The sequence below is a fragment of the Phacochoerus africanus genome, chromosome 13 (genome assembly GCF_016906955.1).
Source record: "Phacochoerus africanus isolate WHEZ1 chromosome 13, ROS_Pafr_v1, whole genome shotgun sequence".
NCBI classification, from domain to species: domain Eukaryota; kingdom Metazoa; phylum Chordata; class Mammalia; order Artiodactyla; family Suidae; genus Phacochoerus; species Phacochoerus africanus.
The window spans coordinates 8,660,582-8,676,026 of record NC_062556.1 but is presented as its reverse complement, the minus strand read 5'-3'; the positions used below and the strand labels follow the sequence as shown (position 1 = coordinate 8,676,026).

Genomic DNA, 15,445 nt, shown 5'->3' with positions numbered 1-15,445 from the left:
GAGATCTAATATCCAGCACAAATGAACATCTCCACAGAAAAGAAAATCATGGACTTGGAGAATAGACTTGTGGCTGCCCCAGGGGGAGAGGGAGGGAGTGGGAGGGATCGGGAGTGTGGGGTTATTGGATGCAAACTATTGCTCTTGGAATGGATTTACAATGAGATCCTGCTGTGTAGCATTCAGAACTATGTCTAGATACTTATATCACAACAGAACAAAGGGAGGAAAAAAAATGTATACATGTAAATGTAACTTGGTCCCCATGCTGTACAGTGGAAAAAATAAATACAATAAAAATTTAAAAAATGAAACAAAAACAAAAACCCAAGCATCTCACTTTAGTGCCCTCCCTGTTCACAGGGTTCTGAGGGGTTTCAAGGAGCACATATGGGATCACTGGCCTGTAAAGGATATAATCTGAGGCCTTGCGAGATGACCTCTGCCTCTCTGGCGAGAACCATCGCAAACGTTCCTGCTTCCCTGCACATTATCTTAGCCCAACTGGCTACTAGGTCATCTCTTACATGCTTCATGCCAGCTTATACCTCTAAGCCAATGTATATGCTATTTCCTTGGCCCGCAGTGCCTATCTCCTTACTCACTGCAATGTCAGCTACTTATCTGCTTTGCAAATTTCTACTCCTCTTTCAAAAGGCAGCTCAGACATCAGCTTTTCTGGGAAGTCTTTCTTGGTTTTCCTGGCCCTGTAATTAATTACTCCTTAATCTTCCATCTTGTACAGGGAATGCGATTTAAAAAAAAAAAAAGGCCCTTGCTGCCCTGTACCATAATCGTATGATGCACGTCCTTCTTTATTACTAGATAATGTTGAACCTTTGATGAGAGAGACTGCTTTATTTATTTATTTATGTATTTATTCATTTATTGTCTTTTTAGGGCCACACCCATGGCACATGGAGGTTCTCAGGCCAGGGGTCGAATTGGAGCTGCACCTGCTGGCCTACGCCACAGCCACAGCAACCTCAGATCCAAGCCATGTCTGCGACCTATACCACAGCTTGCCGCAATGCTGCATCCTTACCCCACTGAGCGAGGCCAGGGATCGAACCTGCATCCTCATGGATACTAGTCAGATCCGTTTCCACTGAGCCACAATGGGAACTCCAGGGAGAGACTATTTTATTCACCTCTGTATTCCTAGGACCCGAGCACAGTGCCTGGCATACAGACGGCCCTCAAACCTTAGTTAAAGTAAATGAAAATAAATTTCAGTTTTTCAAGGAGAAATTTAACTGATCAAAAAGGGTTTTCTCTGGACCTCCTATTGTTTCAGGCACAATGCAAGGATGTGACTAACTGTCTCAGACAAATGGATTTTCCAGAACATTATTCACAAAGACGACTTGTCAAGATGTGTCTCAAATCAACTTTCAACAACTTATGTATCTGTAGCAGCGTTCAAGCTACAAAATACCATAGTCGTTACCACTAAAAACTAACTTTTAGCAATTATTCGGATTAGAAGTTATACCATTCATATTTAATGTTGGGGAAAATCTTACATACAAGTGTATGTAAAGTATTATGATTCATCTAAGCGTCTTCACATTTTTCTCATGCTTATTTATACCACACTGTTTTAGATAAACACACTGCTTTATTTATTTGTTTATTTGTTTACGGCTGCAACCCCAGCACATGGAAGTTCCTGGACCAGGGGTTGAATCTGAGTCACAGCTGTGGCAACGCCAGGTCCTTTAACCCATCTTTGATCCCCAGTGCTGGCCTGGGGGTCAAACCTGTGCCTCTACAATGACCTGAGCCACTGCAGCAGAATTCTTAACCTACTGTGCCCTAGTGGTAACGCCTATATTTTTACTTTTAATGGTAAATTTAATTTAATTTTATTCTTAATTTTTTGAATTCAAGTACAGTTGATTTACAATGCTGTACCAATTTCTGCTGCAGAACAAAGTGACTCGGTCATACACATGTATATATTCTTTTTAAAAATATTATTTTCCATTATGGGCTATCCTAGGAGCTTGGGTGTAGTTCTCCGTGCTGTATAGCAGGACCTCATTGCTTATCCATTCTAAGTGTAAGAGTTTGCATCTCCTAACCCCAAACTCCCTCATCCCTCCCACTCCCACCCTCCATCCTCTTGGCAACCACAAGTCTGTTTTCCATGTCTGTAAATACACTGCTTTCTCTTTATAAAGATATTCTAGAATTTACTTTTACATGTAACAAAACTCATCCCAACCAAACTATGCTCTACAAATTTGGCATCAATAATTTTGAGCCTAAATTAGGAGAATTTAAAAAGAATACTTAGAGCAGAAATGATGACACGTCATGAATGACTATCACACGGTACCTGAGAAGAGTGGGAGTGTGAGCTCGGGGTACATCCTGGCCAGTTCGCATGACAAGAGGGCTAGTGACACACTGTAGAGGGGTGGCAATGGGCCGTGCGTTCCATAGAGAATGCTGCCAGGTCTTTGTTCAGCGACTTTCTTTGAGTATACAAAAAGTTTGGCTTCAAGGATCTAAAGAGAAGTCGGAAAGTAATAAAGAGTGTGAAAAACCTTGGCTGGCTAGCTCACGTGCCATATAGTATTTATATTTCATGAAGTTTTGTCATAAAGCTAAAGAATGCATATCTTAGTATGGCACAAAGGATAAAGCATCAGTTACTTCCTCTGTTTACAGGAGATTGTTTTCTCACTCATCCTGTCCACCCGCGATGCGCAGAAATAAGCACGTGCCTATCCATAAAGAGCAATTCAGCAATTAACTACCATTTCCATCTTCTCTGCTCAGGGATGGGCGTTTCTAGGTAGTCAATGATACGTGCCTGCATGAGCTGCATGGAGATTTCATAAATCTCTCTGTTGGTGTCAGAGGCCTTGAATAGAACAAGGTTTAACAATGTCACTATGTCGAAGGGATAGTTCCTAAAACAAAACAAACAAACAAAAATAAACAGCACAGTTTATGACATAGGCTGGCTAGTAATCTTGATAAATCATTACCTCCCCAAATTCTCCATGGTGCATTCACCTCGGTCACACTAATGACATTCCCATGCCCAGTGGGCCATTCCCTGTCCCCCTGACCCTGTTCTTTTGCTATTTACTAGTAGGTGAAGGGAAATAGCTCTATTTTTGGTTAAAACTGAATACTGTCACACCAGGATAAATGAGCACAAAAGTCTATCTTAATTGAAATGAAATACATGAAGAAAAGAAGACAATATATCTAAATTTCTCAACAGCTCACTGACTTAATATTCACATTCAACATGTCTAAATTTACTAAGCACCAAACTTACATCAGCTACAATGGCAAAGACCTGGTGATACTAAGTTAGGAAGGCAGGTGCCCTCCCCTAAGGCAGGCTTACAGTTTAGTTAGGGAGACAAACTGTATGGTTTAGTTATGGTGAGCTGTGGTGGGATTATCCACAGCACGATACAGAATCCCGACAGGGGATGCCTACAACAGACTTGGGGTTGGAGAAGGCTTTGCAAAGAAGGAATCCAGTGACCCAAGCCTTGAAGAGCGAAGGGGCATGGTAATTTTAGCAATGTCACGGAAGGGGTAGCATGGGGAGCGTTCTGGGCAGAGAGAATAGCATTTTGAGAGGAGAATACTGAAAATGTAAGATACATTCTCTATAAAGAAATACCCTCTATGTAATAGACTGAATGCAAGAAATTAGGAGCAGAAGGAGACGGGGCTAGAGTGGTTGGTGAGTTCAGAGGACGAGCAGCCTATGGACCTCATCCTAAAAATTATGAAGCTCCTCCAAGATTTGCAGAAGGGGCATGAGGCAAGGACAGTTTTAGAAGAATCACGCTGCTACGTGGAGGATGGGGTAGACAGGGGTCAATGCTGAAAGCTGTTACAATAATCCAAAGGGGAACAGATAAGGGCTTGAGCTAGGGCAGGGGTGGTATGGACCGAAAGGAGGGGATGGATCTGAGAATCACGAAGGAGAGACAATCAGCAGCATTTGGTAGCTGAGTGTATGCGGGGAATGGGAGCCAGGAAGGAGCAGGAACAGAGATGAGGTATGCGGGAATTCGCAGTTAAGATGAAAAGGCATATGGAGGTTAAATCCGTAGTTTTCAAATCTATATTTTTTCTTGCTATTTAAAGAGGACTTCTTTTTTTTTTTTTACTGTATTTCCTATGTCGATAGTGGGAAAGACATGACACTAAGAAAACTCCTGGTGAGATACACAATTAGTGAATGGTCCGCAAGCAGAAGGCGAAGGACTGATAACTTATTTTGAGACAAGCTTCAGAAAGCAGACATCGCTTCTGAAAAACATGCATTGCTTTCCGGTGGCTTCCTTACATTCCTTGCATTATCTGGGGAGGTCTGTTTTAGAACAAGCCCCCTTCTGGAAAGCCATATGCCTACTACGAATATCTGTGCTTTGTACAGTAAGTGTAGTGAGAGATTGTAAGTGAGGATTGGTTAAACACAAAGCGGGACTGTGTTCACTTTTTATTTTTGCTATAATCACATTTAATTTTGTGTGGTAGAATGAATACAAATTCAAGCAACACACAGGACTGGAGGATCCCACCCCGAAGACGCTTCACTCCAGAGCTGGCAGGCTGGGGCTGTAGGGAGGGGTACAGAACAAAATGGGGAGGTGCCTGAGCTCCTTTCTCTTCCCCAACTGTTAGAGGCCATCACCCTCTTCTCTCTCTCTCTCTCTCTCTGTGTGTGTGTGTGTGTGTGTGTGTGTGTGCATCAAAATAACACCTCTCCCATTACACAGAATTTTAAACCTAAGTGTGATTATACGACCTACGTGCGCTGTTTGGAGATTTGCTTTTTCACTAAACAATGAGGCTCACTTCAGTCTTCCCAAAAGCTGGACATATTCCATAGTTCGAGACACAGACCATAAACAACTACGCTTCTCGTGAGCCCCGAGGTGGGTTACCTAGACGCCCCTCAGCACTGAGACACTCGACCCTCCCTCCCACTGCATCCCCCGAGGTTTATGTCTGGCTGCATCCCTCCCCTCTCTGGGAACTGCCTAGGCCAAGGTCACGACACTCCCCAGCAACGCTCCTGTGGGGTGGGGGTGGGGCGACGTCTCTTTCTTCTGCCCAGTCCTGTGCCCAGGGCATTCCCTGATAAATTTCCTGAGCTCAGATCTCCCGCTGAGAGTCTTGCTTTCCTGGGGAAGCCAACCTTTGACACACACTGACAGACATTTAAAGGTAATTTTCATTTGTTCGCTATTGCAACACCGGGAACACCAAAGCTGCAATTATTTCTTCAGAGCAGATTTCCAGAAGAGGTCATGCAGGTTCAAAGGCCACATTTCAAATTTTGGTAGATACGGCTACACTGCCCTCCGAAACGGCTTTACCAATTTGCTTTCCAAAAGGATTACCTTTTTATTTTTAATTTTCTTGCTTTTGAGGGCTGCACCCATGGCATGTGGAAGTTCCCAGGCTAGGGGTCCAATCGGAGCTACAGCTGCCGGCCTACACCACAGCCTACAGCCAACACCAGATCTGATCCACATCTGGGACCTACACCACAGCTCACGGCAACACCTGATCCTTTAACCAACTGAGCTGGGTCAGGGACCGAACCCGCATCCTCATGGATACTAGTTGGGTTCATTACTACTGAGCCACAACAGGAACTCTCTACTTTTAGTTTCAAATGAGCAAAAAAGCATGAGGTTGATGTGTTAGGCGGGGATTGGCAAAAGCACCCCAAATAATCGTGCTCGGGATGATGACGAAGAAGGGGTAACACCACCATCATGCTGTGCTCGCTGCTGTGCCAAGTTCTTCACCCAGATTTGTTATTTGATCTTCACAACAAGCCTGTGAGGCTTAGAGAAATTACATACTTGCCCAAAGTCAGGGAGAAGTAGCGGCACCTAGACTCCATCCTGAATATGTCTGATTCCAGAGACTTCAACACGTATCCCCAGTGCTATCAGCCTCCTGGACAGCCCACAATAGATTGTTTCATGGCCAGTCTAACGTGGAATCCCTACAAACTACAGGACCTGGAAACAAACTTTCCTGATTGAGCAAACAGAAGGAACTCTTTTCTGAGCCCCATCGTGGCAGAGGTGTCTTACCTACGATGCCATCTCTGACACTGGGATTTAAAACATATATATTGTTATATAAGGAAACACAGGTAGCTACCACAGGATCATTGGGGGGTTTAAAAGCATGACTGGGGTCGACAAAGCCTGCTACTTAAGCAGGGCGATGTACTTGACCTTGTCATTAGGGAATGCAATTATCCGCTTAAGACTGAGCTGCAGAATATATGGGGAAGAACATTGAAAGAAATAATGCAGATATACAAAATGAAAGAAACCCAGAGAAAGAAAAAATTAGATCTCAAATGAGTGCAAGCGCATAAAGAAAACATCTGTACTTAGATGTTTAAAATAGGCTTAGAAACCGAGTCGTACATTTTTCAGTATTTAATTTTCAACATAGCTAGTAGAAGGGTAAAAGAAATAAAGATAGCTGTGATCATATGGTATAAAAATAAACTGGTAAATAGATAGGATTCAGAATGTAAACGGGAAATAAAAGTTTTTTTCCCATCTGAAAGAGAGAAGATTTTCAAGAATTTGGGAAATACGCACTAGCTCTGCCTTATCTAGAACTCAATGGTGAAGCTCAGGATAATTCTGAGGTATCCTGAAGGGAAATGGAATTTTATTATTTGATAGAGGGAATTACATCATAGCTCTTTTTCTCCAATAGCTGCTGCGAGACCTTAGGTCAAGAGATGGGTTTTATTTAATCCTCACCCTGACCCCACAAACGCTACCAATGCACAAACAAGTAGGCATTTGCAGTAACTTGTTCAAGAGCACACAGCTTAATGAGGGCAGAGCAAGAATTCAAACTCAAGACAGTGCGTTTCAAGAGCCCAAACTCCCAAACCCTGTGCTGAAATTCTCCAGCTGACACAACCAAATGAGGCTGGATGTCAGCAGAACCATAAGCTCCCCTCTTCTTCCTTGGCGATAGATGGATGCTGCTCCCCTAAGAAATGTGGGGCATTTACCTTTAAGAATTCCAGGTTGGTGTGCCTGATTTAAATTATGAAAGATTTATGGACAGTTAAGGCAAGAAAGACATACAAACAACGACGACTAAAACCACTTTCAAAAATAAACATAACATTCTGTTGAATTCTTTAAACACTAAAACTGTGATCTTACATATAATTCTAAAACATCTGTTAAATATATTTTAGTGGGATGTTGGGGAGTAAGAGCAACAACAGTGGAATTTTAAAGTATTTAATTAAATGTGGAGAGAATTGTTGAGTTATGCTATTGGAAATGGACTATACCTTCATTTTCATTTTAAAATTATTTTCTATTTTTTGCTTTTTATGGCTGCACCTGTGGCATATGGAAGTTCCCAGGCTAGGGGTCAAATTGCAGCTCCAGCTGCCGGCCCTACACCACAGCCACAGCAACATGGGATCCAAGCTGTGTCTGCGACCTACACCACAGCTCATGACAACATCAGATCCTTAACCCACTGGGCGAGGCCAGGGATTGAACTCGTATCCTCATGGATACTATTCGGGTTCTTTTCCACCCAGCCTTAACGGGAATTCCTATACTTTGAATATAAAGCCCACTATTAGCCTTGATTTATCGCCTTGGAAAGCCATTTAATCTCTTTCTCCATTTCTTTATCTGTTCCATATTGATATAGTTTGGAATTGAGGGTAAAATTAATTCATAAGAACACACACAGATGCCAAAGAGGTATTTGAACGAATGCTGCCTGAATCAGCACTAAACATTATAGTACTGAGCTGCATTTAATAAAATACGAATAAAGTATGAAACATATATTATGGAAAATGCTTCCAAATTAATATTGTCAGTTCCACCATCACTTGCTACTTTTATTCCCACTTCTGGTCCTTTTCACAGTCCACTCTGAAGTCCAATTCTCTCAAGGTCACCAGAGTTAGACTGTAGTTACAGTTACAGTTGTGGTTTTGACTGGAGGCCTGCAAGTTCACAACACACACACACACACACACACACACACACACACACAGGCATTTGTAGAAATACAGGAGAGCAAAAGGAACAAGGCAGAGAACCATTTTCTCCCATTATCATACCTGTTGAATATAGGGATTGATATACCAGCTATGATTGCTTTAGTTTTAAGACTAAAGGTAGACAATTTTACTCCACAAGAACATTTTTAAAAATGTTAAATCTTTTAGGAATTTTAAATTAGAATAAATGAGTCTGTGTATGAGCTGTCATTCCTACATCAATCAATCCAGCATACGACTTCCCATTTGAAAAGGAAGAGGTAATTATTTACTTGACAGGCAGGATTCTGCACTTTAGAGTCTGTCTTGTTGGAGTTTCTGCACAGATAACTCGTATGAGACATTTAGAATATGTTGTAGTTTATGGATGACTTTTCAGGAAGAGATGACTTCATAAGTTATTTAAGTGGTTTTTAGAAGCAAACTTGCAGATAACGAAGTCTAAAATGCCAGAACTGCTTTTGAAAAAAGTACTAAAAACCTAAGTGCAAAGATTGCTCATACAAAGCTGAGGCTTAGCTACACAGCCTGAGGATTTATGGGAAAAGAGAGCAAATGCAGGCTGCAGCCGAAACTTTAAATTCTGAACACGCCCTGTGGTGAGATATGACAAGCTGTGGCTACTGTCTGGGCAGAGAGGCTGCAGCCTTGGCACCGCCTGGCCTTCTAACCTTCCTCAGAATAGATGGGCGTTGTGGAGTTCCCGTCCTGGCTTAGCAGTTAATGAACCTGACTAGCATCCATGAAGATCTGGGTTCGATCCCTGGCTTCGCTCAGTGGGTTGGGGATCCGGTGTTGCCGTGAGCTGTGGTGTAGGTCACAGACACAGCTCGGATCTGGCGTAGGCCGGTGGCTACAGCTCTGATTAGACCCCTAGCCTGGGAACCTCCTTATGTCGTGGGTGCAGCCCTAAGAAGACAAAAAAAAAAAAAATCAAGTTACAAATGGCACAATTAGGGAGCTCCCATTTTGGCTCAGTGGTAAGGAAACCAACTAGCATCCATAAGGATGCGGGCTCCATCCCTGGCCTCGCTCAGTGGGTTAAGGATCCAGCATTGCCATGAGCTGTGGTGTGGGTCACTCTGTGTTGCTGGGACTGTGATGCAGGCGGGCGACTACAGTTCCTGGCCTGGGAACCTCCACATGCAGCCCTAAAAAGACCAAAAAAAAAAAAAAAAGGATAGGGCTGTGGAGGCAAGTTGATATGCAATATTTCTTTAAGAAACCAAAAGAGTTTAAGATGCTATTTTAAATAATCTACCCTAAACACAGAGGGCTTTATAACCTAATGTTTTTGTGCCTGAGGTATTACTGGACTTGAGACTATATTGCTAAATTCATAAAGCATTTATTTGTGCTTCCTAAAAAAATACCTAGATTTACTCAGAGGAATGCAGAGTGATATTTCATGAGACAGCTGTGCCATGAAAATAAATTCGACCAGGATAGTTCAAACCAAGTTCACTGGGAGAAGGGCAGTGAAGGGAGGAAACTTTTATCATTCTTATTTTTGTCAGAGGAATCTTTGGTCCAACTTATAGATTCTAAATATGTTTTCTAAAATCAAAGAACAGACAACTATTTTTAGAATGTTGAAATACCTGAAATAAAACAACACTCCAGAGAAAGAGATATTACAAAATAATGTGATTGCGGTAATATCCTGTGGGCATAAACATTATCTAGCAATGCTAACATCAAGAAATAAACCGATGGAAAATCAGATGTTGAGATTATGTTTCATCTGCTACAACTTTTAAGGAAATTAAAGGACATACATCTGTAATAAAAATTTTACTACTAAGATTATTGAAAACAAAGCTTTAGACATCAAATGTTATCTACTATCTTTATAAAAGAAAGTAAAATACTGAAGAGAAATTTGCCTCTTTAGCATGTTCATTTGAGGCTTATTGAAAGTAGGTATCTTCTAAAATTCTGTTCTTATTAACTTAGAACCATAGCAGGGTACAATTTAAAACTAATTTACTTTTACTCCCTTCATCAGGTAGCTCAAGACAGCTATGTAAAATGCAATATTTAATGAGAAGGGACAATTAACAGTCTATACGAGTCCTTTCAAAAACAAACTTGAGCTGCCTTCTCTCAAGTTCTAATATATAATAAGCTCTTTCTTAGAAAGAACTTGTTCAATTCTGGGGAGGCTTCATTAACCCTTTCATCTCAGGTACGAAATTATTTCACTCAATCAATTATAGAGCAGAATGACTCTACTGAGTTAACTAATTCCTGTAACTTGAGCAGTGGTTTTAAAACATAATCTATGGAATCCTGGGAGACACATTTTCTTTTCTTTTCTCATGTTTTAGATGAGAGGGACTGAACATTTTTAGATGGCTTCCTGAGTTTAATTTGGTCTCAAAAGGGTTGAAGGGCTTAGAGTTCACATCTGTCCCAAACATTTCTAGAAATTCCCTTAATGTATCTTTATCATTTTCAAATCCGGCTCTAATACTTCATTATACTTTTCCTGGCAATTTAAAAGAAGAGTGCTATAAGGAGTTCCTGCTGTGGCCCAGCGGTAATGAACCTGACTAGTATCCGTGAGGATGTGGGTTCGATCCCTGGCCTCCCTCAGTGGGTTAGGATCTGACATTGCCATGAACTGTGGTGTAGGTCGCAGATGTGGCTCAGACCCCACGTTGTTGTAGCTGTGATGTAGGCCAGTGGCCACAGCTCCAATTTGACCCCCAGCTTGGGAACCTCCATATGCCGAGGGTGTGGCCCTAAAAAGCAAAATAAATAAATAAAAGAAGGGTGCTGCAGTCACAAACCATTCTCTTGGTAGAATGAACAAATCAACACATTATAGGGCATAACCTATCTGCTGGGGAAATACAGGCCATTTTGTATTTCCTTGGAATTTATTCTGCTCAGGTACCTGCAAAAATCAGCAGCTCTCAATTATTCGTATGATGAGGAGCAATATTTTTTTGGTCTTTTTTTTAAGTGCCACACCCAAGGCGTATGGAAGTTCCCAGCCTGGGGGTCGAATTGGAGCGGAATGCCACAGCCACAGCAAGGCCAGATTCAAGCTGCATCCTCAACCTAAGCTGCAACTTGTGACAACACCGGAACCTTAAACCATTGAGCGAGGCCAGGGATTGAACATGCATCCTCACGGATACGGTCCATTACCGCTGAGCCACATGGGACCTCCAATGAAGAGCAACTGCATTTGTCAGTGACCTGTACCTTCCACTCACCTGCTTCCACACACAGTTGCTATGGCTTTGAAGCAGCCAGATGCGAGTTGGTAGGAACCGGTGTAGCATCGGTCAATTGCCCAATTGAAAAGATTTATTTGGTCAGGGTTTAGTTCCAAGAGCAAGACAACAACTTCACAGCCAAGTTGATGCACCTGAATACATGAAGAAAAGCAATTACTCACGTTTAATGAAGTTTCATCCTGAGGAAAGACAAAATCAAGCCTAGTGAATATAAATCGGATAAAACGAAAATGAAGACTGGACCTTCATCTTGATTAATTTATATTCCAGGAATTCTTAAGAGATTGCGATGTTGCAACTGAAAACTGAAATGCCAAAATTAAATGTGACTCGAAATCTGTCATATAGCATCCATTCTCGATTTTTAACCCTGAAAAGCTGACAAACGTTTTTCACATTTAAAATATTTTTGCAAAATACATATATTTCCTTAAAAAATTAAAAATATAAAAGGATAACCTTTATGCACGCAGACTCTTTTAAGGAAGAAAATCAGAGGGAATACATTTATGAGGCTTGATGACTAAATATACTTTGTACAGCTTAGTCAGCAATCTTTTAAAAAGAAATACGGTATTGGAGTTCCCGTCGTGGCGCAGTGGTTAACGAATCTGACTAGGAACCATGAGGTCTCGGGTTCCGTCCCTGGCCTTGCTCAGTGGGTTAAGGATCCAGCATTGCCGTGAGCTGTAGTGTAGGTCGCAGACGAGGCTCAGATCCCACGTTGCTGTGGCTCTGGTGTAGGCCAGCGGCTACAGCTCCAATTTGATCCCTAGCCTGGGAACCTCCATATGCCGAGGAAGCGGCCCTAGAAAAGGCAAAAAGACGAAAAAAAAAAAAGACAAAAAAGAAAAGAAAAAGAAATACAGTATCAATAAGCTCTTTTTAATCAAACTTTCATATGAAAAGATCATCACACTCGGTAGAATTAATAGGATCCTTAACTGAAGATGCTTGAAATTACTGTCAAATACTGGATGGTCACATTTGTCCAGGACTAGCCTGGGGGCTGGGGGCTGTCTATATTCCCCTCAGAAAGCAGTATTTTCCTGCTTCTTCCTGAAGTTGTAAGCTTTCTTGCCAGTAGCAACCAGGTAGAGAAGGAAATATTATGGCTTGTTTGCTTTTACACTACAGGGTATGAACTATAGTCTCCCTGGATGGTCAAACATCATCAACCTAGTTTCCCACAGGCTTAAAGACGACGCAGCAGGTACAAGCTGGTGATACTATTGCAGAAGATTTAAAAATCACATTTCGTTAAAAAGTTAGTTGACTTGGGAGTTCCTGTTGTGGCTCCACAGGTTAAGAACCGAACTTGTATCCATGAGGATGTGGGTTTGATCCCTGGCCCCTCTCAGAGGGTTAAGGATCCGGTGTTGCCGCCAGCCACGGTGTAGGTTGCAGATGTGTCCCAGATTTCAGCACTGCTGTGGCTGTGGCATAGAAAATCCGCAAGTTTTTACTGCGCTCCAGAGCCTTTATAAAATGTAGATGGTCTATAATTCACAAGTAAATGATGAGTTAACTAAACACACAAGTGTGAACACCACGAAGTAAAAGACCAGATGACCAGCGCCACTGAAGCCTGCTCTGTGAATTCTCTTCATCACTAGCCTCTTGCTCTTCCTCAAACGTAACCACGACCCTGACTTCTACCCCCACGGGCCAGCCCGCGCTGCCTGGCACTCTGTATAAATAGAATCAGGTAGTATCTAATTTTGTGTTTGTTTTCTTTCACTCAGCTTATGTGAAAAGGTCATCTACACTCATTCATTTGCATTGTTATATAGTGTTCTAATTGCTGATTGCTCCAAAATTTATTAAGTCCACTACTGATGAACAGCTGGGTAGTTTCCAGCTTTTGACTTCATAACACTGCTTTGAACACATGTGTACATGGCTTATGTTGCACATACTGGATAACCTCTCGTGTAAACTGCTTGTTTAAAATCTCTTCCTCATTTTTCCATGACTGTCTTTGACGTCTTTGTTTGCAAGAGTCCTTTATATATTCTAGATAAAGACTCTGTTGGTTTATGGTACAAACATCTTCTTTCATTCTATGGCTAGCCTGTTTCCACTCTTCACGGTGTCTCCTGGTGAAGAGAAGTTATTAGTCTTTCTTTCTGGTTAGCAATTTGTGCCTCCTGTTTAAGAAATCTTTCCCTAACTCCAAGGATTAAAATATCCTCCTATCTTATTTTCTAGAGACTTTGGTTGTGTAGCTTTCACATTCAGATCTACAGTGTATTTTCTCTTTTTTATTCCTGCTATCTTATTTTTTCTTTTCTAATACAACGCCGTATCTTTGTATAATGCAGTTAGAGGTGGGAAGCCAGGCTCCCTCGTTCATTCTAATCTCAGAGAACACTTTATTATTTTCTTTTGGTCTTTTTGTTTTCTCTAAGACTGCACCTGCAGCATATGGAGGCTCCCAGGCCAGGGGTCTAATCGGAGTCGTAGCCGCCGGCCTACGCCACAGCCACAGTAACATAGGATCTGAGCCACGTCTGCGACCTGCACCACAGCTCATGGCAACACCAGATCCTTAACCCACTGAGCGAGGCCAGGAATCGAACCTGCAACCTCATGGTTCCTAGTCAGATTCCTTAACCACTGAGCCATGACGGGAACTCCAAATCTCAGAGAACACTTTAAATACTCATTACTTAGTGTGACATTTACTACAGGTTTTTGTTTTTGTTTTTTTTTTTGGACACCCTTTGTCAAACTAAGGAAGTTCTTTTTTATTCTTAGTTTTGTTAGGAGCTTCTCACATGAACGAATGTAGAATTTTATTAAATGCTTTTTCTGTATCTATTGAAATGATTGATGATATTGCCTTATTAGACTCTATCATATTATAATATAAAAATGAACTGAAGGACATTTGAATATTAAACCAATTTTGTAGTTCTTAAATAATCTCGACTTGATCATGATGAATCAGCTTTTTTAACGTCACTGAATTCAACTTTCTAATATTTTGTTAAAGTGTCTGTCTGTATGTATATGAATGAAATTGCCTTTGAATTACCTTTCTCGTAAAATCCTTGTCAGCTTTTAGTATGAAGGTAATGTGGGCCTCACAGAATATGTTGAGATGTATTTCCTCTTGAGCTGTTTTCTCTTTGAGGATTTGTATTAAATCAACTCAATTTGTTCCTTAAATATTAAATTAAACTACAAAGCCATCTAGTCCTAAAATTTTCTTTGTGGGAAGACTTTCAATTATAGACTGATTTCTTTTTATGTATATGACTATTGAGATTTACTTTTCTTTTTGGGTTGTGCTTTTCTAGGAATTTGTCTATTTTATCTAAATTTTCAAGTTTATTGGCACAGAGATGTTCCCATGTTCTCTTATTTTTAGTATCTGTAGCATCTGTAGTGATGTCCCTTTTACATTTCTGAGGCTGGTGACATAGGCCTTATTCTCTTGATCAGACTCACCATGGATTGATTGATTTTATTAGTCTTTCAACAAATTCAACTTCTGGCTTAAATGGTCGTTTATATTCATTTCTTTTTTATTATCTGTTTCTAGCTTAATGCCATTAGGATTAGAGAACGCAGTCTGTGTTATTTCGGTCATTTGAACTTTGTGGAGACTTGCTTTATGGCCTAGTTTATGCTCAGCTTTGGTAAAGGTTACCGTGTTTTTTGTCCTGCATCCTAGTGTGATGTGAACAACGCCCGAAACGACATTTCTGTGGCCGATGTGTGAAGAGACATCGTGAACAACGCTGAGACACGTCAGGAACCCAACCGAGGCAGAACACCCAAGACATTGAAAACCAATGCATTTTGGGCTAGTACTTACTCGCAAATCTTGACAAGCCAGAATGTTGTCAAGCCACTTATACAGGTAGCCATCTGGAGAAAGGCCCACGTTGTCAAACACTGGGCCACAGCACAATACTGCTGACATCGCCTGGGGACAAGACAGAACATAGCCTGAGAATGAATCCTGGAGGGATGGTATACAACTTTCTTTAAAAACAACACACTGCCAGATTTATAAATGATGAGAATCTTTTAAAGCAGCTATTTCCATATAGTTTTAAAGTATTACTTAGTAGGGGGGAGGGATAAATGAGGAGTTTAGGAT

The 15,445-nt window shown here is 41.2% G+C and overlaps 1 protein-coding gene across 8 annotated transcripts in view; it reads right to left on the bottom strand.

The window, feature by feature from the left end:
- FRY (FRY microtubule binding protein) overlaps positions 1 to 15,445 on the bottom strand; it is a 425,213-nt gene that overhangs the window by 86,697 nt on the left and 323,071 nt on the right. For all 8 annotated transcript variants that reach the window (XM_047755896.1, XM_047755892.1, XM_047755890.1 and 5 more), the window contains 4 exons: positions 15,158 to 15,268; positions 11,308 to 11,462; positions 2,825 to 2,924; positions 2,345 to 2,516 (listed from right to left, as the gene is read on the bottom strand). In XM_047755896.1, coding sequence (XP_047611852.1) covers positions 2,345 to 2,516; positions 2,825 to 2,924; positions 11,308 to 11,462; positions 15,158 to 15,268 — 538 coding nt within the window. The remainder of the gene's footprint in view (positions 1 to 2,344; positions 2,517 to 2,824; positions 2,925 to 11,307; positions 11,463 to 15,157; positions 15,269 to 15,445) is intronic.